At 41.9% G+C, this 26,278-nt stretch overlaps 1 protein-coding gene across 2 annotated transcripts in view; it reads right to left on the minus strand.

Moving 5' to 3' along the window:
* The window catches only part of Sacs (sacsin molecular chaperone), an 83,794-nt gene extending 60,896 nt beyond the window's left edge, over positions 1-22,898 (minus strand). The window contains exons 1-2 of one of the 2 annotated variants that reach the window (XM_063232511.1): positions 22,663-22,898; positions 8,384-8,888 (exon numbers count right to left, since the gene is read on the minus strand). In XM_063232511.1, the coding sequence (XP_063088581.1) occupies positions 8,384-8,403 (20 nt within the window). In that variant the 5' untranslated portion in view covers positions 8,404-8,888; positions 22,663-22,898. The remainder of the gene's footprint in view (positions 1-8,383; positions 8,889-22,662) is intronic. The other variant, XM_063232513.1, reaches the window with a different exon arrangement.
* Between the last annotated feature and the right edge of the window lie 3,380 nt (positions 22,899-26,278).

Consider the following 26,278-nt stretch of genomic DNA (forward strand, 5'->3'; position numbering starts at 1 on the left):
ATTGGCACAAGTTGAATAAGCCACCCCTCACCTCCCACCCACAGGCCACTGTCAGTCTGGATTCAAGTTAGATGCATGGAAAGGACATCCACCTAGGGCACTAGCTGAAGAGGCACAGCAAGGCCCCAGGTCAAGAGGCTCAAGTGGAAAGAACATGAGCAAACCTGTTCCCATGCCCTTGTGAGAGGTCACTGCCCGGAGAATGCCCAGAAATAACTGGGGAAGGTTTCAAGCAAGACCTAAAAAGCCTGGTGGTTAAGGTCTTGTTGAATGAGGCAGGTTTGGAGCCATGGCAACATGTGCATAAATATTAGTTGACCTTGTTTATGCTCACCAAGTCCTGAAACCCAGGAGGAGTGGACTAATTGTTAATCCATGGGCTCCATCTTTGCATCTTGGTCTATTTCTGGGATCTAGACCATGGCTGTGAGCCTGGATCCACTCCAGTCCCTCACCTGACATGTAGGGCTGGCTGGTTTTCCTGGCCCTTCACTGCCCACCTGCTCTTCTCTGTCTGCATTCGTTTTCATGCACTTGGACTCTGCTGTTTGCCTGCTACGGTGAAGACTGACTCTGCTCTGCTGTCTGAATTTTTGTTACTTCCATTATGGAGATAACATACATAACCCCTGACTCCTGGAACAGAACACCCAAGTTTCATGAACGAAGACTCTGCTAAATAATAAAAATGTCTTCTGTGATCCACAGGAGCCCTCTTTCACCTCATCTGAGTTGATATTAATTTTTAGGTAAATGGATGCACCTTGAGACCATAATATTAAGAGAAATAAATCAGACACACAAGTTTAAATATCACCTTGTTTCTCTTGTGTGAGAAACCCAGAGTATAAACAAAGGACAAAATCGAGGACAGGGATTAGGAAGTAGGAAAAACATGCTCCAAGGGGAAGGGAACAAGATATGGGGGAGGGAAAGAAAGGAAGGGAAAAGGGCTTTAAATTTTAAAATAAAATAATCAAATGAAAAAATGGAAATGGAGTTTTTGCAAATGGGGAGGCAAAGAAAAGTTGGAGAGAGGAGAACAAGGACAAAAAAAGAATTAAGAGGTGTTACACACACACAGGAATTCCCTGTGTTGACTGTGATCATTATGTACTCAAACATGTACTAATAAAAAATGTTCTATTAGCCACACTGAAAGAAAGTCAAAAGAAATAAGGAGATTATGAAATTAAACCAAACTTTCTTTTTAAAAAAATGGCTCTTGGTGGCCCCCAGATATCTTCAAGATAGGGGTGACTGCCGGAGGAGCAAACCACAGGATGAGGCTTAGAAATCTCACTCCCACCCTCAGCCCCTGGGATGGGAAGCAAACTGGAGATTGAACTCAGCCACCCACAGCCAGGGCTTCAATCAGTCACTCCTGTATAATGAAACTTTAATGCAACTCTGAAACAGCAAAGCCAAGGTAGCTTGGAGGCTGGTGAACAAAAGCTCAAAGAAGGTGGGAGTGGGACCTCCATGCCTGCTCATTTCACCACCCCTTACCCTGTGAGCTCTTTCTTTGGGCTATACCCAGATGGTATCCTTTAGGATAAACTATAATCCTAAGTAAAATGTTTTCCTGGGGGTTAAACAGTGTCAGCACATTACCAAGCCTGGCAGAATGCTAGGTGCCCTCTAGTGTGTAGCTGGATGGGCAGAAGTATAGGGAATCTGGGGTCCGTTCATAGCTGGCATCTAAAGTAGTAGCAGCCCTGTGGGACTGAGCCCTTAACATCTCGGGCTCTTCATCTGCCTTAACTTCAGGTAATCAGTGTCAAAACCGAATGGAACTATGGGACTGCTTGCTGGTACTGGAAATTCAGGAACTGATTATTGCTGTTAAAACAACACGATATCTATAATGTTATGGTTTGTGCCTAGATGTCCTGCCAAAGCCTAATGCACTCATGGAGGCAGGGGGATCTTTGAAAGGTGATTAGATCATGGACCCATCCTCTGATGAGTTCATAGCTAAGTGTGATATCAGCAAGTGAAGTCTGGCTGGGGGAGGAGGTCACTGCGGACGTGGGCTGGAAAGGTCCATCTCCCTCCCTCCTGCCTTGATCATGCTCTGCTTCCTATCAGCCGTGCCGTGAGCACCTCTCTTCTGCCTTGTCACCCTGCCTTGGACCCAGATGATTTTGGGCTGAAATCTTTACACATTGTGAGCCTAAATAAACCTTTTTTCCCTTAATTTGGGGGTACAGGGTACGTACTGTGTCTCAGTGACGAGAAAATACCTAAGACATAATAATGTCCATGAATGCATTAGGCTTTGGCAGGACATCTAAGCAGAAACCATAACATTATAGATATCGTGTTATTTTAACAGCAATAATCAGTTCCTGAATTTCCAGTACCAGCAAATACTCATTTCAAGTGTGTTCAGCTTCCTACACTGCCAAGTGGTAAGGAGACACATCTTTCCTGGAAAGACTGACACTGTCACTGATAGGGCCACCAGGCAAGTACCTCTGACATGTGACTGTTCTGGCCACCACTGTTACAGCAACTCAGGACAGGCTTTCCTCGACACAGGGACCAACTCAGGGTCTTCCTCCCCTCACAGAGAAGTCACAGGAATACTGAGCTAACAGTCAGCTCATGCCATTTCGTGCCACCTGTGACCTGACCACCCCGGTGACCTGTGCCTGGTGACCTCTCCAACTGCATCTTCAACTTCCTCGGCTTCATTCACTTCTCTACTGCCAGGCTGGCTTCTCCTTGTGGTGCGGACACACCATGCAGCTCCAGCTGAGAGGGGTTGCCCATCACATGCTTCTCCTGACAGTTGATGACCGAGTCCCTCACTGTGTTCAGATGTTTGCTCCTATTTCACCTCCTGCATGATGATTACTCTGCCCACGTACTAAAAACAGTAGCCTGCATTTCCACGCACACTCCCGGGATTCCCACAGCCTTGTCCTTCTTACTTTTCCTTTTGTCCAACTGTATTAATTCCATATAACTTAAGTATTTTTAAGACTAATTGTTTTCTTTCTCTCTCTTGCTTGCTAAAACATAAAATTCAGGAAAATAGTCATCTACATGGCACTTCTGAATAGTCAAAGTCCTGGAACACAGAGAATGCTTCATAATATGTTAGTATCAATGAGTGATTTTAAGAACAGAAGCTTGACCAGGTGCAGCATTGCACATCATTGCACAGCACTGCCAATTACTCAGGGCACCACGTTTAAGAGTTCAAGCCCAGTCTGGGAACATGGGGAGAGACTGTCTCAGAAAAACAAAACTACAGAAGCTTGCCTGGCACACTGCAGTCTGCAGGTCAGGTGTAGACACAGCCTGAAACCTGCTTATTTATCACAGAGTGCTGACACTGCGACTAAACCTCAATACTGAGTTAGTTTAGAGAAAACAACTCATTCATTAACATCTTTTGTCTTAAAAGAAAAACAAATAACAGCTATCCATAGATTTACCACCACTGCTCTACAGGCCGGATTAGAGCCCCAAACGAACAGAGGCTGAGTGAGGAGGGTCTCAGGCATCTCTGTCCGTGGACCAGAGGCCAGGTTGGGGTCTGGGATTCTAACGCAGGGCAAGGTGCTGTTAGGAGGGATATGGGACTTCTCAGTGGACCGAACCTCTCCTTCACCCCTCTAGCCTGTGATGACCATATGTCCCACCCCTTCAAAACTCACTTTGAATTTATGGCATGATTTTACTAAGGATATTTTACAATGTCCTATGGCCCCCCCCCAAAAAAATTATATAAACCAGTGAGTATTTATTGCTTTACTGTATCTCGCTCAAGGATAAAATTTTGGAATTAAAGCTGTAACATCTCTATTTATATCTGTCTGTATGTTCATGTATGTTAGGTATACCTTGCATCTGTCAATACCTGGAAGGTATTGCCAAATTAGCTTATGAAATCCCTCAAAGGAGTTCTCCTATTCAAACTTGACTAACAGATACTCACATATATAAATTATTTCTAAACCTTCCAGAAATACAGGAACTAATCCAACTCTTTTTAAGCTCATTTGATTTGAGGAAATCTTTAATAAATAAGAACACTTTGGATGTACTGCTTTAATAAAAATGAGTGAGAGTTATGATTTATCAGCATTAAATATAATACCATAATTATATGCAGATTTACTAATCAAATAAATTTACATTATAACCAAATGCTAAAATGATCTTTTTTAACTTATGAATTTAACCTATGAACAAATGCTTAAGTAAAGATGAAATGTAGAATGAACTGCTTCATATCTACTGCTTCATATATATATATATATATTGGCACAGCAGGAAAACCAACAAAAAGAACCATAAATTTGACTTTTTCAGGGTTTGTTTTGTTTTCTTCCTTTTGTGTAAAGACAGTTAACAGGGAAATAACATGAGATGACAGCCACCTTTGTTTCATGCCATAATATGTTGGCTAAAAAGTTTTCAAAATCTTTTGGTAACCTGTGTCTTTAGAATTATGTGAATTAACAAGTATTCATTAGCAATTTCTAAGTAAGATAAACTATTGACATTAATTATTAAGAACACATTTAAATTTATACAATTTTGGTTGATGTTTACATGGTATAGAGAGATAAACTATATCTGGGTTAGGTAATAAATATAAAATATAAAAATTTTACTAGAAAATAGCTTATAGAAATTTTGAAATAGTGTATGTATAAAATGTTCTAGTCTGCTAAAATACTGACATGTGATAGTTCACAGTTGTATACATGCTAGTGTTCTCAGCTTAAAAATTTACCAGTCATTAAAAACTATGATCAATATATGTAAATGAACTAAGTAAGGGTGAAGGGAGATACTTTGTATACAAATATGCAAGGTCTGGTTTTACTGGGAAACACACGGCAACCTAATTCTAGAGTAAAATGACTTAATAGTTCCATAGTGAAAGATAGGAAAGTATAGAATAAAATCTGAATAGATTTTTTTAATTGTAGAAGTCTTGTTGGAAAATATCACAAAAGGAATTCTGTACCATGTGACTAAGACTGGCTAAAATGGGATGGATTTATTCATAAAATAAATGATTGGACTTTTCTTGGATTATTGGATAGCTTTTAAAAATAAATGTTTTTAAAATAAATTGTCAAAAAGTTTCTTTTCAGGTAATCTACTTAGGAAACAAAAACTTCTATGTGTTATCAGAATAATTTCCTCTGTTCATATTTTTCATGTCCTTGATTATTTAAGAGACCAACTATTTTTATTTTAAAAGAGCTAAAGCTATCTTACCTACTTTTCAATTCTTCTATCATTTTGGTTAAATAGGTATCTATTTTTTCACAGAAACCTAGAGCACAACTCGGTAAGATGTTCAAATTTGTTGATATTTCTGATGATATTCTGTTCTAGAAACCTAGTCATAAGTGAAATGTTGATCTCACACTGACCTTGAGATTTCCCAGAGGGCCTCTGGAAAATCCCAAAGCAATTTTCTCTTTCACTTTGCAAAATGAGTGATGTTAAAAAAAATTAGGCTTATGTGATATGTCAAATTTAATAAAACACATTGTCAATTTTTTAAAAGATATTTTGCTCTCCTTAAGTTATATTCATATCACTAAATAATATTAATATAAATATTTCAGAAATTGGGTGATGCTCTTAGGAAATTTGTCAGGACCTTCGCTATCCGTGACATTTTACTGTATAATGTGATGACCCTAATTCTGGCTGTTATTTTAAAATGTTTTATGCTACAAAAACAGCCAAAGCTTCAAGTCAAATGAACGTTCATCTGGTCTTTAACGTTAGCCATGTCAGACTTCTGTCATGCACATGTAGTTTGGCCATACTCTTTGAGTCTTCCTTGAACACACCTGTCCCCCATGACAGATGATGTGCTGGTCCTCACCCATTGGAGTGACTTTAATGGGTCTCTCTTCACCACTTCTGCATGTGCTGCTCCAGGAAATAGCCAGGACTGTGGCACTGACATCACACAGACACCCAAGACATTCAAACCAAGAAATCCTTTAGGTGGCCACCATCACCCTCACCCCACCATCTGCAGGTGCTGCTGTATGCCCAGCTTCTAGAAGTCTTCTCAACTAGCAATGCTCCAGACTCAAAAACTTGAGTCTACAGTCTGTCACAATGATTACTCTTTGGTTCTCCTTTATTTTCATAAAAATTCACTCCCGTTAAATGTCCGTCTTCTCAAACCATCCAGCAAAACCTTCTAGTAACAAAAGACAAGCAGAAGACGGAATGGGAAAAGGGCTCACTGTTCCAAAAAAAGAGAAATGTCTCGTTCTTCCTGGAAAGAGGCAAGAGGACTGAAAAAGGTCTCTCCCTAACCAAACTGAGTCTTCTCTTCAGCACTGCCACCTGGGACAATCAGCTCGACATGCGTCCCATCCTAGGCACAAGATACCTAGCACTGCTGCCCTCCGTGGCTGCTCAGGGGTTTGCCCATGCTGCCGAGACCTGGAATTCCCCTTGGTGCCGTCACATACCACTGTCCCAGCAGCGTCCTGAGGGCAACAGGCAGGGAGAGAGTCTCCAAGCAGCCCTCCCCAAGGAGATCCTCTACACTGCAGGGACGTCTCAGATGGGTGCATTCAACAACATATTTGCTCTTATTTTAATGTGCATAACATCTTAGATGACATACTAGATAGACAATTTAACTTCTTCTCCCTCAAATGTGTGCATAAACCAGTGCTTGGGAAGGTCTTGTGTGTGAAGGCTGAGATTCTCGGGAACATACCAGTGGACTCATGGATCCGCTCCCTAGAATGCAAGCAGTCCAGACAGGACCCTTCTCAGCCCTCAGTATAGCCTTTCTGAGAAACGAAGAGACCAGACAACCCAATTTTATCTATTTAAAGTCTTAGTTAGACAAGTTTTACAAGTCTTGACAATGCTCTCACTGTTACACCTCTACTCCATTCATAAATGCTGCTACAGCCATTTAGTAATAATTTACCTTCAAGCATACTGGGAATTGTAAAGCATTTAAAGCCTAAATCATGTAAATCTCTGCAAAAAAGCAAAGTTAACTCATACTTCTTTCTAATTATAGATAGAATTTATCACCTAGGGATTGCAAAGACAACATAATCTGTTGGTTTAATAACATCCAATAGGTACTCCAAGTCAATTCTGGTTACTGGCCAACATCTATGATTCTATATGAGTACTGCCCTTTCAATTAAATGCACAAATGAAATTACTTATAACAGATGAGTCAACCAGTAGATTTGAAAAATCATCTGCTTCCAAAACTGGGGGAGGGAGCATTAATGTGGAAGTATTTTAGAAGCTTAAAAGCAACCCACAAAAATACTACAAGATAGTATCAGTAAAGGTAGATAAGTATATGTCTCTGATATTTAAACAATTTAATAACAGTAATGGTAATAAAAGTAATCTCAAGTGAGCTATTCAAGTACTAGAAAATACAGAAAAAATTTTCAATTTTTCAATAAAAATCAAACCCATACAATAGTTTCTATACCCTTATTATATCCACGTATTTAAAAATGGTCATAAAATTAATTCTAGTATGCTAGAAGGCAAGTTCTACTGCAAAAGTAACATAAATTTCTCTAACTAATGAGGAAAATGACCAAAGAGTAAGGATAAAAATAGTGTTTTTCTTCAGTGTTACAGGTTTGGAAAGGCAAAATGGAAAGGTCTTTATATGTGCTCGTATCATTAGGTTACAGGATGTGGGGTTTCTCTTCCCCAGTACCATTGAATGTTTCATTTTTGAACATATTACTTGAATATATCAATTAAAAGTAATTTTTTTAGTCAAAAGTAATTTTAAAAGTATTTGGTTATGTTTTCAGAAGAAAAAGGAGCACACAGAAATTAACCAATAACAAACATACATTTTTACATTAATTCTCACACTTGAAAAATAAGCATATGTTCCTATAAAATAACAACAGTCTTTGAGAAAGTAGTAGTATCTTTTATCATCAGGTTTAAAAGGAAAATATCATATCTCTCTCTCTCTCACTCCTTCCCCTCCTACAATTCCAAATGCTTCACAGCCATCTATTTTTATATTTTTGTAATAATCTTACGGTAGTAAGAAGTACCAACACATACATTTTTAAGAATGAGGAAATAACATATCGTTATGAAGAATGCAGTCAGCTCTGCATCCCAATAACCACATCAGGAAACAGAAAACCCAAAACTACCTGGACAAACATGAAGAAATTATTTTCAACTCTCGGACTGAAACAGTCTATACTAACTCACAAGCAAGCATCTATGCACACAGCTAATTCACTTTTCCCTCTAGAGATCATCCCCTTGCTTTTGCCAAGCTCTGTTTCATTTCATAGAACCCAGCAAGACTTAAAATCCCAACGTGAATTCTTACGGAGAACACGAATTCATTTACCTATTCTCCTCAGTCTGCATTGTCACCTCTCCCAGAATACCTGTCCTTGAAAACCATGGAAGTACGGTTCTTCCTTCTGTTCCAGTGCTTTGCTTGTGTTCTCTTCAAACATGGAGTTCAGCTCTTCCTGGCTGACAAAGGCCTGTTTCCCGTCAGCATCCGCCCATCACCTGATGTCAGAGAACATTGCTGGGTCTCCTGTCTGTTCCTTGCAGCAGGGCGCTCCTCCCAGATGATGGTTGCCTTGGGATTCAGCAACCCACAGAAGTTCTTAGAGTAAAGCAGTACTGCCTGGCTCAGAGTCTTTGGCTTCTCCCCAAAGCAAAATTAACTTATTTTCATCTCAGAGCTTCTGTGTTTCTCTGTGCAGGTGCAGGGGAAGGAGTTGTAGCGGCCCAGGACTTGGTGTTTCTCCCCCTCATCTCAGTAGGTGGTCAGATATCCATGGATGGAGCCCTTCTCCTGGCTCTGGTGACATGTGTCTCTTGCCTTCATTTCTGGGATCCTGAAACAAAAATTAAGGAAGAATTTTTTTTAAAAAGTAATAAAGATAAGTACTCAGAGTCGATGCACTGAATGTGTAATTCCAGGCAGAAGACAGCCAGCCAGGGCTCCTAGATCCAGAGAGCTTCTAACCCTAAACCGCCAGCAGCCACCGGGCCCTCTCCAAGCAAGCAGTGCCACCACCACACAGTGGGCAGCTGCGTGTGGTGGGCTCTAACCATGAAATGCACATCTGCCGATCAGCTTAGCTCAAGTCCTGCCTAGCTCCAGGTTCTTTCAGAAGGGAATGTGTCCTTCCCATGTGCACACACCCTTTTCAGGAATGCCACCCTGAAAACCCAAACCTACACATTTACACATACAGTAATTCATGTTAGGAAGACACACATCTGCCTTACAGAAGAAAAGTAGATGTCTCTATCAGAAACGTGTCTAGCTGGTCACATTCGTAACAACCACAGCTTAATGTGTTAAAAGTAAATAGAAGGGGAAATGACTAACTTTTGCAAGAGTGATGATCCAGAGGGAATACATGAGACTGAATTTCTGTCCGTTCATGTAATTGTCATGGTTGTAAAATGCGTGATCAGTTTAAGTAACTTCCTAGACACGATTCTGTATAACAGCTCCTTGAAGTAGTCAGAACAAGAGCAGCAGAATTGCAAGTACGTTGAAGAATTTTGTTGTTGTTGTCCCAGGAATCCAACTCAGGACCTTGCACTTGCCAGGCAGGCATTTGTGCACTGAGCTGTATTCCTGGCTCCTGTTGAAGAAATTTGGACCCAGGAAAATAAGAAGTCATAGACTAAGCCTGAAAAACATCAGCTCTCAGTTTCTTCTGATTGAACTTGAGCCTTTATGCGTGCTAGATAAGTACTCTCTCACCAAGCTACATCTCAGCAGTTTTCCCTTGTGAACAAAAGTCACATACAGATAAAAGTCTATGGATGAAAGCACTACATATTCTAGGGTGTGATTAAAACCCAGAAAATGAACCTGACACTCAGTATAAACTATAACCTGCAAACACTTCCTCAGCAACTTAGAATACTGAAAACTTTTATGAGGTGTTTTTATTGAGATTACTGGAAATAAGTTAACCCAAAATCTTATTATTCTTTTCTATGAAGTCTAACAGCTCGATTACCAGTTGTCAAAAATTAGAAAAATTCAATATTCAAATTTAAAGTTTAGAAATGTAAAGAATGACATTAAAAAGATGATATAAGCCTTGTATGTGGTAATAGATTTTTTGGACTCTTTTATTTGAAATGTTTAGATTAGGAGAGGGCAGGTATTATGAAGAAGAAGATATGACTCAGTTTCCTTATCTATGAAACAAGGAGACTAGAAAAAGTTTTTAGAGTTAATAATGTCCCTACATTCCATGGCCTAGACAAGTATATTTATTTTAATATCCATTAATAACTCTGAGAATAAGAAGTCAAACAAGTTGTGTGTGTGTCTGTGTGTATGTGTTTGTGGGTGTACGTGTGTGTGTGTAATGGGGACTGAAACTACAGCCTTGCACATGCCAAACACACGCTCTACCATTAACTACCTCCCAGCCCCAAAGATTTATTTTGTATTAAAAGATTTTGTTAGTTAAAATTTTACATTACATAAAACCATGAAATAGAAATGGACTGCAGAACAGAGGCGGGTTTTGTATGAATCTTTATAACAGGAGGTAAGACTAGACGGAAACGGGAATCAGTTATACTTGAAGCAAGACACTCCCCCCCCCCCCAGGCTCTGCTCGAAAGGGGCAGGCTGTCTGCTCACTGGACCCTGCCACGGTGGGAACATTAGGGCGAGCCTGAGAGGCACTGACCTCCCTGGCCCCGGCATGTCCACGCTCAACCTCCCGAATCGCTAGCTGCAGTGTGTCAACACCTTCTCAAATGAACATCTGTAGCATGAAATATTAATTAATGTTATGTCACCAAGCATGTTTGATAAAGTTGTGAACAGCATAGAGCCTTGTGGCAAACAATTACAACTTTTCCTCTTAGCAGACAATTCATTACCCAACACAATCTTAGAATGATGTTTCCCAAAATAACTCCAAGCCCTTGTAAATATATTGTCATCTGTCACATTTGTTTCTGTCATTTTTAAAGGCTCATGATGACTTTGTCCAATGTATGACTAAAGTCACAATGGAATCTTCCTCCTCACTTACGTCCACCTGCTGGCCACATCACCGTCTCTGATAATAGCAGAAAGGTGGTTGACGTGACGTGTCTTGCGTCACGTCCCTCCTGGTCCATCCTGGTCACTGTGCCCTTGTGTAGCTCCTCCTGAATCCAGTCTCTCTCACATGACCCAATTGTTCATTTTAACCCCACTTCCATAATTAGCTACTAACCCAAAATTTAGAATTCTCAAAACACTACTCTGCTTTTGGACACTAGAACATGCATGCAGGTCCATCTCCTCCAAACCTGCCTTGGTTTCCATAACCTGCAGAAATTACCCACTGGGATTGGATTATTACACAGGCAGTAAGATGCCACCGTGAAGGTAGCACACTGCCTATGGCACTGGTTTCCTGAACAATAGCCCTGATGAATCACCCTCACAACCCTTTTCTTTTCATATTTGAAGTACAACATACTGCTTTGGGATTCCCTAGTTGATTTTTCCACCACGTGTTCAATTATTTACCTAAGGTTGCTTGTTTGTTTGGCTTGGGTACACAGGACTGACCTGAGGGTCTTTGCACTGCTATTTCCTCAGCTGTTTTTGTTTGTTCCACGTTTGAGACAGGATCTTACCAAGTCACCCAGCTTCCCAGAGTGGGCTGAGACTGCCTCAGTCTCCCTTAGTCCTGGGATTACATGTGCGTGTTGCCACTCCCGGCTCTGTTTAATAGTTTTTGTTTTGTTTTGTTTGTTCATTTGTTTGTTCGGTAGCAGGGATTGAACTCACGACCTCACGCTTGCCAGGCAGATGCTCATGCTGCTGAGCTAAATTCCCGACCTATTGAATATTTTCTTTGAAATGACTCATATGGTTTGAACATGGTTTGCTCCTCCTGAAACTCACACTAGAGTTTAATCACCATGATGAGAGGGTAAGAGGGAGAAGCTTCATCTGGCCATGTGTTCAGAAGTGGGGCCTTGGAGGGTGAAGGTGACTGGGTAAATTCATCGGGGTGAAGCCCCACAGGTGGCTTTATAGGAAAAAGGGGAGAGGAGACTCCCCTCAGCGGAGACTCATGTGTGCTCCCTGTCTCTTGCCACGTCATACCCTGGAGAGCCTTAGAACTCCACTCCTAGAAAGGCCATCGGCAGGCATGGCCCTTTCACCTGGCACCAAAACAGTGAGACGAAACCGACTTCTCTTTAAGACTGCCCCGCCTGGGATTGTGTCATTAGTAATAAAGGACCTGGATACATTCTGACAGAATAGATGTGTTATGAAAAGAAGCTTTCCATCCCTACCATAAATAGAGCTCTAGTTACCAAATGCCGCAAATAGAGAGTAACTCTAAAAATAACAAAAATGAATGCAAAATGACTCATACATTCTGACTGGAGGTAAGTGCCAACCAAAGCTAGAATTGTTGGCTTGCTCTTTATTAAAAAGGGGATCTGTAAATTTATGAAAAAAAGTATGTCCTTCAATGATTTTCCTTAAAAAGAAGATTGAAGCTTAACCAAAATTACACATTAATTAATGAAGTGAAAAGTAAAGATACAATGGAAAATACCATCAAAAATAAAAGTTAGTTCTTTAAAAAGACTATTAAAATTGGCCAACTTCTGAAGACTGATCATGATAAAGCAAAAAAGTTACTAAAAATATTCAGAATGAGACACAGGATGCATCATAAATTTTAAAAAAATTGAACAACTGTGAGGTAATGAATCCGAATATTTTGAAATGGACAAAATTCCACTAAGTATAAAGCACCAAAACTCATTACAGGTCAATTGTATCAAAAAGTTTCAATAACTTATATTTAGAAACTCCTCCCAAGGAGAAAAATAAGAAAAGCTGGCTTTCTTAGTGAGTTCTAACAATTATTCAAAAGCCAAGTAATTCTAATATGATACAAATTCTATCAAAGGCTATAAAAACAGACAATAGACTAGGAAATTTCATGAAATTGATAATATATCCCAATCAGATTGAGACAGTATAAGAAAGGAAGCTAGCTGACCAACCTCAGGAACACAGATGCAACAATGCCAAATACACATTAGCAAGATGAACTCAGAAATGTATAATAAAGTATATCTTACTCTAAGTTGGATTACATGGAAGAAAATTCCATATCAGTTTATGACCCAAAAACACAAAGAAAAGAAAATCTTAGTAAATAAGCAGATGGGAACTTCCTTTACAAGTAAATTAGAGGTGCATTGCATAGTTCACGGTAATAGGAACACTGTGCTTTCTCTACTTTTAGTGAGCATTTTATTAGTGGTAGGAGTCGATATACACAAGAAAGACACAAACCAGGAGGTGGGAGAAGAAAGAAGAGGAACGAAACCATCACAAGTCACAGAGTATTTTTGTGAATTCCAACACACAGAATTAATGAAGAATACTGATAATAATCAAGCATATTGACACAAGGTCAACTCCATTTCTATATACCAGCAAGAATTTTTTTCAAAAAGCATTAATTTAAACCTAACCTTTTATAAAAGCAATCAAAAATGATTTCTTAGACTAACTATCATGGAACAACTTGTATAAAAATTTTAGGAAAAATATCTATAAACTTTCACAAAAGATATTAAGGAGGTCCTTTAAGAAAGGATTTATACACATGACATCCAGGAAGGTTTTCTATCCCTGAAATGTCAGCTCCCCTCAGACTGATCTTTTAATTCAGAGCAAGTGGAAACAAAATCCTAACATGTTAAAACAGAACTTGACCAGCCTACTCTAAAAGTTTTACGGAAGGATAAAGGGACCAGAACGATCAAAGATACTCCTTGAAAAGAGTAAGGAGAAAGACTTGTGTTACTAGATGTCAACCCTTAACACAAGACTGAAGCCATCAGGTCAGTGTGGCACTCACAGGCAAACAATCAGGGAGGAAAAGGCTCACACTCAGGTCCAGGTGCTAACAGAAACTCGATCCACCGGAGAGGAATCAGGGGGTGCAGGGGGAGAGCTGGGCCATTCCAAAAATGTCACTGGGACAAGAGCTAATCAAGATGGTAACAACCACAAAGGACATAGCTGTGCCCCTGCCCTGCACAGACACCAAAGCTAGATGGTCAGGGACGTGCAGGAGAAAACCAAACTTGGAAACCCACGGAAAGGAGGGTAACGCAGCATCTCTAGGGTTTCAGGGCCAAGAGAGCTCCCCAAGTAATAAACAGAAAACACTTAGCATGAGGGAAACTTTGAGTTACTGCGTTCAAAGCACGCTAAAATTAAAAACTTCTACATGCTACATAAATCAGAAAGTATCTGCCACAAAGAAAATTAACAAAGATTTTGTATTGCGGGTATAGAAAGAACCCTTGAAAATAAATTTTAAAAACAACCTACAGCAAAAGTGGTTTTTACATAAGCTCTTCTCTGTGTGCAATATTTTCATTTACTATATTTAAATAAAAACAATAAATGTAATAAAATCAAACCGCATTACAAATTGTGTTGTGTACATAGCATAAGATTGAAAATAGATGCCTCTGGGGACCCAAGGGCCTCCACAGGTCACATTGGGAGGGGACAACTCCCACAAAACTCCAGACCCAGAGAGCTGATAATTTCCCCCAATAACCAGATCACTCTGCATACAACAGAAAAAAAATGAATAAACTGTATCAACACCTTCTGAGCAATTAGTATAATTATCACTCTATCTATTCTTATGATTGCTTTGTGCCAATCCAAGACCAAAATATAAGAGCAAAGAAGAGTTAAAATGTCTTTCTAAAAGTTTTCCAACTCATGATTTCATGTTGACGCCATCCTTTATTGAATTCAACAAATGTCATTTCCAGGTGAGCTTAGACATTCCAAATATGTAAATATACTAAGTATTACTGTTCGTAATGATGTACATATTTAGTTCGATTTTATTTGTATTTTTTAACTTACAGAAGATTTTACTGATCTTATGCTTAGTACTATCTAGGATTTTTATACTTATATATTTCATGTTTCCCTAGTACATAAATCACCCTCTGATAATGTAGCTCTTTTTGAACGTGTCGATATATGACACACTTATTTTTATAAATCTTTAACAATGATGTGTGTGGAAGATAAAAGCCAGCAGCCTTTTTATGGTATCTAATGTGGTTTAAGTTTTTTAATATGATTTTTTAAATATCAAAAGTGAGGGCCAGGGATTTAGCTCAATGACATAAGTGTCTGCCTGGCAAGTATAAGGTCGTGAGTTCGAACCTGGGTACAAAAAAAAAAAAAAAAAATCAGAAGTGAACATTCAGATTCTCCACACTAATAAATTTAGGACAGTTTCCTCAAAAAATAATTTAATCATGATATATCTGTTATCTTTCACTGCTTCCACAGTGATTTTTTATTTATGTAGTTCTTTAATATGGCCAAAACAATTAGTATATCCTAAAATATACTACCATTGTAGTATATTTTAAAAATACAACTACAGTTGTAGTTTTATTTAAAATTAAAATGCAATGTGTAAGATTATCTTGCACAGGTCTAGTATATTTAATTCATTAAGGTGGCTGCATAGACTTTAATGTACCTCTTTTATTTTAAAGAGATTAAGATAAAAGAGGGCATAACAAAGCAGATCAGAACAGAACAATGTAAACAACACAGTATTTCACCAGAAGACAACCCGATATTAACAGTAGCTACCATAATGTCTGTTTCTTTGAAATAGCTGAGCATACCTTCATACACAATAGAATCAAACATAACAAAAAGTATAAAACCATTCTAGAGAATGAAAGTATTGCAAGGCATTCAGAACCAAATAACAGGAAATGAACAATGGCTACTATATTCTCTCATTGTCCATAAAAATTTGTTTATACTATCACACACAATAAAATCCAATAAGATACAGCATGATAGAACCGAAACACAAGAACAAAAGCATGGGAGGATTTCAAAGCAAGATGATATTAAATCAGCACTGGCTATTATAATGTCTTGTTTTCTTCAAAATAGCTATTCATACTATCACAGATAATAAAATCAAACAACCCGGTATAAACCCATTCCAACTAATGAATGCAAACATTATAAGGCTTCAAAGCAATGTAATGGGGATTCATGATTACCAGAAGCTGCATAGACTTTACCTTGTCTCTGTCTTTTATTATCCTGGTAAATGGGTGAGGAGATGTTAATTGTGTTTTATAGATAAGTAAGCTGGGGACTGGAAGAGTCAACCAACAACCCATCAGGGGATTTAAAGCCAGGGGTCCGACTCCCAGCCTTTCCTTTACTGCCCATACTGAATGCCTGACAGGAGTAGAGTTGCCCTCCACCCAAATCCACAATTTTCACACCCACATAATGACCCAACCACACATCCAAAATATTCAGAAATGATTGTGTTGTACTGAACACACACAGATATTTTTCTTGCCATTCTTCCCAAAACAATGCAGTGTAACAAGTATTCCTCTACCATTTGGCACTGTAATGGATATTGGATATCATCTGTTGTTTAGAGATGACTTGAAGTCGACAGGAGGATGTGTGTGGGTTCCATGGTGCTTCATGTAAGAGACCTGAGCATCTCTGACTTGGTGTCCTCCAGGGTCTTGGGCGCAGTCCCCTGTGGCTGCTGAGGGGCATCGCACAGGTGTTCCCTGAGCGGGAGGGAGCCTCTTCCATGCCAGCTGAGCACAGTGAGACAGAAGGGCCTGCCATCGTGAGCCTCCTACTCAGCTGATCTGAGAATTTCACGAAGTCTTCCTGCCCAGCCCTCCTGGTCTATGAAACAAGGCTGGGCCTTAAACATGAACCAAGTCACAGTAAAGACCGGAGTCAACTGTGTGTAAAAGGACACAGTAAAGAGCAAGCTTTGCCAACATTGAGCACTACTATTTTTGCTTATGTGATACCTTTTAACCCATAAAATGGCACGACAGTCACTGCTCCCTGACCTGTGTCCTCTACCCAAGGACGGAGGCCCAGAATGAGGCATGCCATGTGACCACAGTCAGGGAACTCGACTTAGACACTCATCCTCGCCAGCTTGGGATCGAGGCCTAGAGCTGCTGTCCAAGCTTGAGACAAGTGCAGTACGTCCATTCAGTGCCCATTTTGCCTGCCCAGAGAGAGTATCCTATTTTGGCAGCCTGGGCTTCACCCACACCAAGAGAATTTGGCACAGTATATGATCTCATTTAAGCAGTAGGAAAAAAATACACCAGCAAGTTATTCACTGATGAGAAAATTCCTTCAAGTTACAGGATTTGAGAGAGAAACAGCTGGGAGCCTCCAGGCTTCAGTCATGACCTGGTATAGACAGCTAGAGATGTTCACTCTACCTGAAATGCCCGGGGTGGAGGCGGACAAGGGAAGCGAGTGGGAAGGGAAAAGGTTTCCAAGATGGGACCAGGGGAACTGCAGCAGAACAGAGGAGGACAAAGCAAACCTCCAGGGGAGCAGAACACACACCCGACTGTCACTCAAGAAATGACAAGCCAGGCTTTTCCTACAGGGACGGGATAAAAATAGGCAGTAGCAGTCACCTACTCTATCGCTGTATCCTCGTCAGCACAACATCCTCTCCATTTAGTTAGCAGTGTCTGTCAGATTGCAGAGCCACATCCTTGCTGCATGGCCTTAGGACCCCTGAAACCCGCTGCTCATGAGGCTGAGTGAGGAGGACGGGCAATGTCCAGGAGGAAGGAAGGACAGCCATGGGGTGGACAGCTCCTGCCCTCTCCCTGGCGTCCGTGCTGCAGAGCTCACTGGCACAGCGCTCTGCAGCTTCCCCCAGCAGAACAGCTCTAGTTTCCCTAGAAACACCCTTTTAACTCCTTCCTAGCAAAGAACAGACGGCATTGTCCACATTCATCCCAGGGCACACACTCCCCTGAAGAAGGGCACAAGAAGTAGAAATGCACATTATTTTCATCATGCGTGACTTCTGGAGTACAGTGAAAACTCACCCTTGAAAGGCCCTAACATTACAGAAACAAGCAGCCAAGGGCAGACAGACCTGCAGCCCCCAGAAAGCCCCAATGAAGCTGCCAAGATGCGTGCACCTCGCCAGCACCAGGGCAAAGTGCACATGAGTCAGCAGACCGCGTGGCTTTAAAATGGAATTTTTGCAAAATGGAAAGGTCAGACTAATTCACCCTGTAAATCAATAGACCAAAATCTACAGCCCAGCAAGCACTGCAGGAGGTCATTAATGATAGAGATATGCAGGCAAAGTATATTGCAGAAATAGTCATGGTTGTCATAGCCCTCACTGACCTCAAATATATACCTCTGTATTTGAACATGCACACAAAATGCATCTCAAACCACACCACAAAGTAAAGCAAAAGATGAGTGTCACTCATTGCATATGAGTGTGTAGAGATCTCCATGCAAAGTGTACACCAGTGAAGATGCTGTATTTCACATTAAATAAGAAAACATGAATTCTTTCGCCAGTGTTCCAAATCCCTCCTGTGTTGAACAGATCCTTCTCATCTACTTTGTTGAAAGTCACTGAAGCGGATCTCCCCCATCTTCCACCCTCCACTGGTCAATTTCCACCCAGACTGAGATACAAATGATACTCAGTAAAGAGCAAATAATATAGCCACTTTGGCCAGTGTCTAGGTAAATAAAATCCCTAGACAAAAACACGCACACTTTTTTCTTTCAGTACCGGAAATCAAACAGGACCTTGTACTTGCCAAGCAGGCGCTGAACATGTACACTTTTATAGCATATCTTGAATTGTATTGATCCAGCCACAGATTTCATTCCACTCAACTGTAGGATAAAGAGGTTTTGGGGAGGGAGAAGGCGTTGCTAGTGTAGAATCTCTTTGGGTTTTAAACTCACTTTGAAAAGCTCCTTCCCTCCTCACAGATAAGATTTGACATAAACATAGCGTAAGGTGGGGTAACTGTAGTATATGATTTATCTCAGTAATGTTATTAAAAATAACATCAAAATAGATATACTTAAAATATAGCTAATTGTATTAGCTATATTACCTGGCTTTTGAATGGAAAAAGTATCCATTTCTTTAAAAAATTAATACCTTTTTGAGGGCCACAGCCTTACATTCCTGCCTCCTAGCCCAGGACACTGGTTGCTGACCTACAATTAACAGGGAGAAAACAGAGACTTTAAGAGATTAAATAACAGAATCAGTATGATGTGGAGTCAGGTTCAAAATCAAGTCCATCTGAGTCCACATAAATTCATTTAAAATCTTTGGTATTTTTTGTGTCATAGCAGGAATTCTGGGAAATATGCAGGTAACTTGGCCACAATTATGTTCTTCAGCCTCATAATTGTCTTAGCTAGTCACCCGGCATAAACATTTAATAAACAAAAAGGTTAAGAAATAAAACTAGTGAGGCATTTGACATCATTGATGGAAAACTAGTAATAGTTGGCTGCAATATATGTGTTAGGCTTAAAGTTCTGGTGAATTAATATCCTTAAATGCAAAGTAACAACCACTTAATCATCAGTGAAGCTTTTATTTATATAGTGCTATCAACAAACAAAAAATTTAAATATAAACATTTATGCCTGTTTATATGTGAACTTCATATAAACAACAAATTTTTAGCTTACATTTCTCATATGCAATATTTCTCGTATTTTATCTCGTAAACCATCAGACATTTTTAATCATTAAATTTATCACTGTATTAAAATCAAGGAGAAAAGCTGACTTCTACTATTACATAAAAAGGTGACTCTACTATTATATAAAAATCCCAGATACCTATAAAATTCAAGTAACTATTCCTTTCTAGAATTATTACTTTAATGAAATAAAGAGATCATGAATTTTAAATGATCATCCATAACGATATTAGGGTGACTTATTTCAAAATGTTACCATTTCAGAACACTAGAACTGCAGAGTCCTTCTTTTCTGGCCTACATAACAAGCCCATGGTCCAATTCAGGGCAGAATCTTTAAAAGAATGCCTGTCTGGTGTAAACTTGTAATAAGCAGATCAAAGATCACACCTTTAAACACCAGGAACCACCATGGCATCCTGGATTTCACATCACCATAAATTCTAAGGCCCATAAGAAGAGTATCTTGGCCAGGCATAGAGGTGCATGACTAAAATCTCAGTTCTCTGGGAGGCTGAGGCAAGAGATTACAAATTCTAACCATCCTGGGAAATTAGCAACTTACTGAGACTCTGTCTCAAAAGAAAAAAAAAAGAGGTTGGGGATGTAACCAATACAAAGGCGCCCTGGATTTAATCTCCAGAATGGAGAGAGAGAGAGAGAGGGGAGAGAGAGAGAGAGAGAGAGAGAGAGAGAGAGAGAGAGAGAGAGAGATCACCAGAGAGAGAGAGAGAGGTGTGCTGTAGTAGAGAACAGAGTTTAGGGCTTGCGGTGTGAGAACTTCCTGATTTTCAGCAACAAAAGTTGCTATGTCACCTACATCTAATCAACCTTTCATTTTATAAATAAGAAATAATTTGCCTTCCACTGTCTCTTAATCTTATGTTTTATAATCCACAAAATAAGACTTCTTGTACCATGAGGCTATTGTGATCATCAGAGGCAGCAACACAGGTAAAAGTATTTCACTTGGTCAATCTTATAAACTGAAGGGAGCCCAAAGAAAGCTATCTGAACCCCAGAAATCTAAGGACACTCAAGGATTCTCTACCAGACTGCTTATCTTGCGATTAAATTGAATGTCTTTCACATTAACCACTTATCAGTCCAATCATATAAATACAAGATGACCCAAAATTACATATTTTTGTTAATTTTTATAAGATAATATGACAGGAAATATAAAAATAGCAATCTTTTCAAATTTATTCAATATAAGAATCAACCGGTTGAAATGACACCTGCCCAAGCAACACTCAGGACAGTACACAAACAAACACGCTCCCAAGAGACACTGTCAAGTGGGAACACAAACAAAAGGTAAAGTGGGGCCAGACTCTCTCTCTCTGGTCCCAATCCAAAGACCTTATGTGCTCTCTCTGGTAGGGATGCAGTGGCGCCATCCTAGATACCAGAATCTGTACAGTATGCTGCGTGTAGAATTTAAGGAAAGGAAAGATGGCATGAGAGACACACAAAACAGATGTTAAAATAGCAGCAGGACAGTCACTAGAAACAGCACACCGCCACCTACGCTGTCCGAGATGAGCAAGGGGACCTGTTCTGATTTCCAGCTTGGCAGCTTCTGCGACAATCACATTTAGTGCTCACTGGGACTCACGGCAGGAGAAATCAATGCCATCACCATTGCTCAGGCCATAATGGGTCAGGAGGGATTGCACATGGGGAGCTGCCTCTCCCTCCACCAGCAGAACTCTCTCGTGGAGACCCCAGCATTACTCCTGTAAAGCTGCTAGCAAGAACTAAAAATGCATGCAAACTGACTAAGTGGCACCCAAAAGTTCATTTCGGGATGATTCTTTGGGGGAATTAATATGATATACCACTTTTTCCTGTTTCATGGGTGGGTAGACAGGTTCACAAGGAGACTACGTGGAAAAATATCAGACATTTAATAGCTACGTTGTGCCAAGTACATTCGAGGTGCCTTCACATGTTTCTCCTAATTTCAACTCTAGAACAGTTAACAGAAAAAGCAACTGAGGCTCACAGAGGTAAGGGAATTCCCATGGCTGCACAGGAAGGCTGTGGCAAAGCTGAGATTTGAACCTAGGGCTCCAGAGGGCAGAGGCAACACAAATTAGCCAGCGTACAGGGGATGCTTTTCATGGAATCTAATCTTGACCTTAAAACCTTGTCATTGACTTTGCCTCCTATTATGTAAATACTAGAACGCACCCTATTAATCACAGAGAATGTCTTCTTATGATTCAAGTAAGAAACAAGGAAAATCACGATGGAAAATCTGCCTTATTTGTTTTGAAAAGGACCCTAAAGGAATGTTGAAGAGCACAGACAGGAAAAAGGAGACACAAGAAAAGGAACTGAGTATCACTTTCCATAAGATGCAGTGAGCCATGCTGGGCAGGACAAAGCAAGGAGAGCTCGGTGGTCATCGCAGGGGTGAGGCCCACGCGGGCACCTGGTGAGAGTCCGGTTATCAGGGACAGCGTCGGGGTGGACCTGCTGGCTGTGTGACAGTCAGACGGGACTGTGGGTGATTTCCACCTGTCTGGGTGCAGACATAGAGACTCCGGGCTAAGATAGTTTCTCATAGACCCACCTAGCATCCTGGGAGGCCGACAGCGGGAAATCAAAGCCCAGGCCACTGTTACACTGCAGGCAAACCCAGCCCCTGCCCCAGGTGGAACCTCGTTCTAAGGAGAGCAAGGGAGGAAGGCAAACAGGGGCGAAGGACAGGAAGGGGAGGAAGGCCGGGGGCGCCAGGGTGGGGCGCGATGCTCCTGATGAGATCGGAGTCCGCTTTCTAAGAATAAAATCATCGGTTTTTGGAATAAATTGAGAAGCCACGACGGGTCCACTAAGGCTTTCCAAGCATGACCCCAACAGAAGAGACCTCAGGAGCTTGTTTAAAAGGACAGCTCGACCCGCTGAACAGGAGCTGGGGGACACCAGCCGCCCACCGGCCCCCCGGACCCCCCAGACTCCACCCCCACCCCTCACCCAGCACCCCGCACCCCCAGGGCCCCGCTGCTCACCGCCTGCCTCTGCCGCCTGGCCTGGGCCCCGCAGCGGCCTCCAGCACCGGCCTCCAGCACCGCAGCCGCCCTGGGCGCTGCTGCAGCGTCTGGAGCTCCCCCTACCCGGCGCCTTTTTTATTTTTCTATTTTTACTTTTTTTCCTTTTAAAGAGATAGCACAGCCACAAAGTTTAGGTGTCCACAGTGCTGCAGACGCAAGGCTGCTGAGGACTGGCAGGGTGCGGGCGTTTCTCCTTGGCCTCGCCTTGCAGAGATGAACTCCGCAGGCTGTGCTGGCTGCAGGGGACGGTTCCTTACATTCCTGCTGCTGGACCTGACTCCCCGCACGCCGGGCCTTGCCAGGCTCCCATCTGGAAGTCCTATGATTTACTAAAAATAAAGGAAAATACCAGAATCCCGGTCACCATAAAACACAGCATCCCGGTGCATTTACATTGCAGAGCTCAGAGCGCTGTTTTAATTATTTAGCTTTGAGAATGGGGCTCCAAGGGACTGTTTGGCTTGTTTGCCTGTTTGCTTTTTAGTATTCACTCAAAGTGCTTTGCAGACTGTGACTTCTTCACAGAGGTGGAATGTTCTGGGTGCAGTTGCTGTCTCCTGGAACAACAAAGGTATTATAGCAGGTCTTCTCTGGCTCTCTGCCCTTGGCACGTGTGAAATGCCAATAGCCTGTTTCTGCACCCAGCCCGGGCCTCCTGCCTCGAGGACTTACAACCTAGTTATGCCCGCTTTATCCAGACAAATCTGGAGCTCAGGTCCCACCAGAACTGCTAGCCATTGCAAGCTCCCTGGGGGACACAGGAATTTCAGCCCTGGCATCCACACCATGAACCAGTGCCCTCCCCTAGGGCAGGAGCTGCCCACCTCTCAGGGGTCTGCCCAGTCCGGCTGTCAAGCGAGGCGGCAGGTCCAGCAGTATTTCTTCACCGCCTGGGCTGGCAGATCCCGGTCCAGCTGCCCCTCAGTATCTGCAGAAGACTGGCTTCCAGGACCCCGAGAGTACCAAAATCCTTGGACATGCAGCCCCCTTTTAGAAGATGGGGTCGGTTTTGCAAAAAACTTACCGCAATCCTCCCAAATACTTTGATTACCTCTGGATTACTTATAATTAGTACAAGAATAAAGCCCATACATAATTAGTACAGATGCAATTTTTTTAAAAAAATATTTTCTTTCTGCAGTTGGTTGAATCCTCAGAGGTGGATCCTCTGGATCTTAGGGACATGCTGTAAATTCCTGGAGATAACAGAGAAACAGCTTATTGCAGTATACACCACCTCATGGCAGGTACAGCTAATTTCTTTGAGAAGTGGAGAGTGTTTTTGTTATTGCTCTGGTTTGCACTACAGGGAATTGAACCCAGGGCCTTCACACTGAGTTATATCTCCACCCCTTCTTTATTTTTATTTTTTGAGACAGGGTCCCACTAAATTGCTGTTTCCCAGGCCAGGCTTGAACTCAGCCTCCCAGAGTAGGATTGCAGGCCTGTGCCACCGTGCCTGCCCAGAATCGGTGCCTTGAAGGAGCGCTTTGATAGGACTCTCACCAAAGTGCCGTGTTGGCCACCAGCAGTGTGACCCTTGGTGCTCCCATCCGATTGAAGTCTAATGGTACCATTTCAGCTAGCAACAAATTAATTCAACAGGAGCTACTGAGTCATGCGTCGGTATCATCCAGCCCGGCCTCAATTCCCAAAAAAGGCAGGTCTCAAGAAAGATCGCTTCATTTTACTCACTCAGAGCCTGGGCAGTTGGAGAAAGGAAGGCCTAGGGAAGGAAAGTCAGCATTCCTGCGATGCCAAGGTAGAAGCCAAAAAAAGAGGTCTCCCGGAGACTCACAGGGCAGATCTAGGTCCTGCCGCGCGGAGGGCGGCCAGGCTGGGAAACACCCAGAGCTGACTAGGGTTCTCTGGCTGTGGAGTGAGAGTCTGAGAGGCTGGAGAGAGGAGGAGAAGGAAAGTCACAGTATTTCTGTGATGGCTGAAACTTGGGGGAAAGAGACGGGGAAGCAGGTTTTTAGAAAGTTCTTCTGTGGGCCCTGCAGTGTAGTTCTGCCTTCACTGCTTGCACCATGAGAAAACTTTCTGTGGAACTTCCTGCTTCTCCCCTACGCATCTGAGGTTGGGCCTGCGCCCTTCTGAACGTGACTTGGTGCTCAGTGTGTTTAGGTTTCCTCTCAGGCTGTTGCCTGCTGTTGTGGAAGAATACCTAAGGCTGGGGCGTGTGTAAGGAAGAGGCTCTGCTGGCTCACGGTTTCCCAGGCCTGGAATTCCACTTCCGCTGAGGGTGCTGTGCTGCTTCCATTCATGGGGGAGCACAGGGGAGCAAAACACAAGGGCATTTTTATAACAACCAGTGTGACCATGAGTCAATCCAGCCCTGCTGCAGCAGGACCTCACTCACTGCCTGAGAAAGGCCCAGTCCATTCCCCAGGGCTCCACCCCCATCCAATGCCTCCCTGACTCCCCAGCTCCCTACACTGCCACCCTGAGCCCCTAGGGCTCTGCGAGAGTTTTGGCAGGGAAAAGCCATGTTCAGACCACAGCAGGTCACACAGACACTACTTACTACAAGGTAGACGGGTGACTAATTACTGCCTCCGGGCTGACAGCTCCTGTGTGTCAGTGCTCCAGGTCAGGCCTTCTACTCAGGACCCCCACCCAAGGGTCCTCTAATCTTCCTGTCCCACATCAGTACTGTCACCGTGCCGGGAAAGGCTCTTCTCACCCAACCCAGGTGACTCTTACTGCGTCTTAAACATGTATCTTAGTCATCAGTGTCAGCTGTCCCCCGGCTGGCCACTCCTCTGCAGGAAGGTGCACACAGGCTAGCTTAGAACTCGCCCCTCACAAGGCCAGTCAGTTATGGCATAGGGAAAACCAAATGCCAACCTGCCAGGTGTCAGATATGCCAAGTTCGTGTTCCCTGAAGTCAAAGAATAAATTATAAGAAAAAGCAGAGGTTAAGAGTAGAGAAAATTTCGGAGAATAGGGATGGGGAGTAGGAATAGCTCCTGAGAGACAGGAGGGGCCCCAATGGGTTGCAGGTGAGCCCACTTCTCTGAGAAGGTTTTATAGAGCAAATCACGAGATGGGCAGATGTGGATCAAAACCATAACCAACCAATACAATTATGAGGAAGACACTTGGCTGATATTGATCCAAAGTTAGCAGTGGCATATGGATGATATCATTAACCCTGGTTGATAATCTATAACCTTATTCTTCTCTTTAGTCCTAATTTATGGTCTTAGCTAAATCTAATATGGTAATGATTTGTTCCTGAGGGAATCTCAAAGGGTGGTATGGGTAACCTCAAGCTTCCTATCCCTTAGAGAAATGGACAGATGCGATCATTATGACTTTAACCTTCTTCAGATGCACCACCAGTCACAGTTTCTATGTGTCCTCATCTCCCACACTGCCTCCCTTGAGCGCCCAGCCCTGTCTGACTGCTTGTGATATTTCTGAGCAACAAAGGCAAGGCAGGAGTCATCACAATCCCTGACTTAATGTTATGCTACAAAGCTACTGTAAAGAATCAGCACAGTACTGGAATAAAAGCAGACCTGAAGATCAACGGAATAGATTAGAAGATACAAGTACAACTACAAAC

Source organism: Cavia porcellus, unplaced genomic scaffold, assembly GCF_034190915.1.
Source record: "Cavia porcellus strain 051 isolate PalLab524CR breed Dunkin Hartley unplaced genomic scaffold, mCavPor4.1 scaffold_21, whole genome shotgun sequence".
Classification (NCBI taxonomy): Eukaryota; Metazoa; Chordata; class Mammalia; order Rodentia; family Caviidae; genus Cavia; species Cavia porcellus.